Genomic DNA, 4,459 nt, shown 5'->3' with positions numbered 1-4,459 from the left:
CCCTCTTCCTCTCACCCCACCCTCAGTTCTCTCCGTATTCATTATCTCTTTAATGGCGGAATCATCTTGTCATCTTGTGGTTTCATCTTTGTCATTCTTGATTTGTTTTGTCTAGGAAGAAGGGGAGACAGAGGACAAGGATGTGCTGGGGAGGATAGCAATGACTTCTGGTTTGCCCTGGACAATAATTCATCTTAAATTAGTGCCTGTGTGGCCATTCACTTTTTAAAAGTATAAACATGTTATATTCTTCAGTTTTAAAATTTATCTGATAACACTGTCACAAATAAAAATACTTTAAAACAAACAAAAAACCTCTCCCTCCTAGAAAAAAAAAAGTTATTTTGCACGATACCTTAAGGAGACCCAAGTGAGACCGTGCTTAAAATTTATAAGCATAAGCTTGAGGGCTCTTGTCCACTCCTCCTCTGTGTTCAAGTGGGTTCTGATGGAATAGAACCCATCACTGTCTCCAGGATCTTCCATCAGGCCTTTCTCCACATGAATCTTGTAGGGGAAACAGAGACCCGACTCAGCTTTCTCAGCCGCTTCCTGGAACTGCTGCATGCAGTCCAGGAAAGCCATCATCGCCTGGTCATATTTGTTATGCAAGAAAACACTCTGCTTCCCATTAGAGAACAAGGGCAGTTCAGTGTGGTCGTCTGTTAAAGATTTCAGATAGGAATGGTCTCCACAGGGGACAGGTTGATACCTCTGAAACTCCAGTCCGACTGTATTGGACAGAGCAAGGAGCAGCAAGGCTGCCTGTCCCCAGGCGGCATTAATCTCATCCCAGCACGTGGGGACGGTGCGGAGGCAGCCCAATCTGAAGTTACTGATGGTGCCTACGGGGCCATCATGGCAGATCTCAAACGTGGCATGGAAGACGCTGGTTTTCTCCAGCTGGTCCTGCTGGATCTGGGCGTACCACAGGCGCTTCTCCACGCTGCTCAGCTCGTCATGTAGTTCTAGTTGTTGCCATTTCAATGTACTGTAGTCCTTTTGGTGCTGCTTTTCCTGCTGGTCCAGCATCTCTGTTTCTGCCTGGGCTGCCTCGAGGTCTGCTGCTGCCCTTTCTCGGTTCTGCTCCACCCCCTCCAGCTCCCGGACCAGCCTCGCTTCCTCCAGCTCCAGGTCCTTCAGCTTCTTCTGCAGCATCTCCCTGTCATCCTCACTTATCCACTCCCTGGTCTCCAAACAGCGTTTGTAGTTCTGAATCTCAGATTCTGTGATGGTGAGTTGAGCGTCCAGTTGCTCTAAAAGATTGTCAGTACAGTCCACACACACAGGGTGGTTCACGTCAGTTTCCCCGGAGAGGATGTCAGAAATGTCCCCGATGGCCTTCTGGATGTTATTGAGGGTTCTCAGGGAGCCGAGATTCCCAAGAAGGGTGAAATTGTTGAACTGGTCCCAGGACATCCCACCGCTAGGGAGAATCCTGCTAGAGGCACCATCCTGTAGATTTTCAAAATCTGCCTCCTCCGTGAAGGGAGGGCCTCCCTCCTGGGCTTCTCCTGGCTCCCCCTCAGCTGAGACGAGTGTCGAGTCTGCAGGTTCTCGGGAAGTCTCCATGGACCAGCTCAGTTTCAGGGGCTGGCTGCAGCGCTGGCAGATGAAGCGGAGGGCAGACATGGTGGAGGACTTGACTCTCCCCTTGACACTAAGTTTCCTCTGGCTCCCCAGTGAATTAACCATATATATATATTTTCAACTCCTTTTAGGGGAGAGATTCTTTTAAATGCTTATCTCATCTTGTCACTCTCTGACTTAAAACCTTGCAATGGTCCCCTCCTTAAATTCCTTTAGATTTTCCATACCTCCTTACAGACAAGTGATTCTTTCCAAAAGTAGAAGCTTTCTTATTCCTCCTTTAACATTTCAAGGTGTATCTTACAAGTAATCTTTCTAAAACTAAAATCTGATCATGGGCACGTTCCTCCTTAAAATGTTTAATGTCCTTATCTTACCTCAAGATAAATTCTAATCATCTTAATTGGACACCAAAGCCATCTTTCCAACTTTTTCTCTCCCATTTCCTGCATAATAACTGAATTTCAGTTCTTCCAGCGTTTCTTACTGTTCCCTCTGACTGTCTTCCTTCCTCTCTTTACCTGGATAACTTCTAAGCCATCCTTTAGGGTTAGATGTCATGTCCTCCAGGAAGCCTTCCCTGACTACCAAATTCGGGCTTTCTGTTCTGATGACACACTTCACATTCTTTAGCATAGAGTAATGTAACAGACATATGCGGAAAAGATATTTGTTTAATTAACAAATCACACCAAATAAAGTAGCTTCGAAGTATGGATTTTGCCATCAGCTCAGCCAGAGAGTAAATATTTACATAACTGAAAAGAGCAAACTAACAAAAAACTTTACAAATATGTTGACTTTCCCCAGTCAACCACCGAGGGAAGCACGGTTTACAGAAGTACTTGCTCTAAGATAAAACCCTTGTGAGCTTCTAACCTGTGGTTACTGACCTGATGGAGCAGAGCATTAGGTAAATGCACACAGAGGGTCCCAACCCTAACGGGAGAGCACAGAGGGCGCAGGAAGCCTTAGGGTCTGTCTCTCCCAGCGTCCAGCAGGAAGCAGCACGCCAGCCACACCCAGCACCCTGGCAGGGGAGGCTCAGGGCTGGAGGAGGCAGGAAGCCTCCACGCAGACTCAGCGAAGCGTGGCCCAGGACTTTACAAGTTTAAGCACATCAGGCAGTTATGCCACTCTGGACTTCATGCTGAGGGACCTTGCAAGGAGACACATTTCCCACTGGCCACCCTTCGCTGCAGTTTTCAAACCCTGCTTAATCTGTGTCACCATCATGGTAGGATTGGTCATTTGCACCTGGTAAGCTATCACTTAGCCTTTCATGCAAGCTCTCACCAGTATCCTATATGAACCTCAGAATTCCTGGGCGGTGAGAAGACCAGAAGTGCATTAAGGCCAAAAGAGGTTAAACGAGTCAAGAGTCCATCTGGCCCTCAGGACCTCCTGCGTGCTAAGCCCACGCTCTAACACTGAGCTATACCCTCCCCTCTTCATATCCCATTAATACCACCAGACGTGTGTGTATTTAACTTTTGTTGTGTACATGACATATAAATGGTTCTGGCTCATTGTCATCAGACATTTCCTTCCCACTGTAGAAGATACAGAGGTAACCAAGACAGAACTTTCCCTCACGGGGTGGCCACCTTTGAGCATTCCTTTCTTGCCTCTGTTCTGCATTGATTGGGCCATTTGCTGCTCAGGTCCAATCTCACCGAAGACAAAAATATACCTGTGAAATGCCATACCAGGAATGGTATCCCAGAATGATTGACATCATGGAACAGAGTAAACCTAAATGCTTCCAGGAAAGGCTGTCAAGTATTGCTCCCTCTTCTAGCTTCCTTTCTATGAACTGACTTTACATATTTTTATGGCTAGTAAAATTACTAAAACATTCCTACTTTGATTTAATAAACTAGCTTTGAAATCTTAATTACTGTTAAGAGAGGTTCTTCACTTTTCCCCCAAATTCAGTAAATGTTTAATGCAACATTGTTTGAATGCTGGAAACATCATCTAAATGTCATTAAGAAATAAGTAAATTATGACATGCATTTTATGGAGTTAAAAAGGGTCATTAAAGGTAAATTAATCTATATATATTAACAGGAGAAGATGTTCAAATCCTATGTAGGGAGAGAGGGAGGTAATTAGGATTATTTATGTATTTTTAGAGGAGGTACTGGGGATTGAACCCAGGCCCTTGTGCATGCTAAGCATGCACTCTACCACCTGAGCTATACCTCCAACCCTTCAAATCCTATGTGGATTTTTTAAGAGTCAGTTTCAGAAATCACGTTTTAAAGAAGTCACGCAAAACAAAACTTCATAAAGAAATAAAATACTCAACAACCTGACAATAGGGAAGACTAGGATTGGGGGTATGAATCAAGAAGCTAGAAGTTGATCTGTAATGTTGGGATTTTTCCAAGTATGAATATATTTGTGCCCTGCTTGTATAGTTAAGAGAAATAAAAGTAAAATACTGTATAAGAGGGTGGGCTTTTAAATAGACTTAAAGGCGTATGGAATGCTCTTCCGACATTAAGCAATGTGGAGGAGCTGCCCTCTTGTGGAGCTTTTGGAATAATTTTTAAAAGGTTACTCATAAATGAATTTACTGTTTGGTTCACAGAATGTTGGAGTTATTAATTTCTGAATTAGAGGTCAACCCCTTGTGTTTGTCCTGTGAGAAAAAAGAAGACGACAAAGGTTCGGTGGTTTACCCAAGGTCATTTAAGAGTTTGAGGCAGGTCAGAATTATAAATGAAGTCTTCTGATTCCTATCTGGAATTCAATTCTTCTGCCTCCCTTAAACCATGAGTCAGTCTACAAGTGTCAAACACTGAAATGTGTCTGGGAAGACTTCAGGTGCTGTATAATATACAGTGCCTGATAGCCAGAC

The 4,459-nt window shown here is 44.2% G+C and overlaps 1 protein-coding gene across 1 annotated transcript; it reads right to left on the bottom strand.

Annotated features, from left to right (window-relative positions):
* Window positions 1-287: 287 nt before the first annotated feature.
* Window positions 288-1,632, bottom strand: BECN2 (beclin 2). The gene has a single exon (XM_006198881.4). The coding sequence runs from the start codon at window positions 1,630-1,632 to the stop codon at window positions 340-342; it is 1,293 nt and encodes a 430-aa protein (XP_006198943.3). The 3' UTR covers window positions 288-339.
* Between the last annotated feature and the right edge of the window lie 2,827 nt (window positions 1,633-4,459).

Source organism: Vicugna pacos, chromosome 23, assembly GCF_048564905.1.
Source record: "Vicugna pacos chromosome 23, VicPac4, whole genome shotgun sequence".
NCBI classification, from domain to species: Eukaryota; Metazoa; Chordata; class Mammalia; order Artiodactyla; family Camelidae; genus Vicugna; species Vicugna pacos.
Note: the sequence above shows the minus strand (reverse complement) of the source record. Positions and strands in the feature narration are given on the sequence as shown.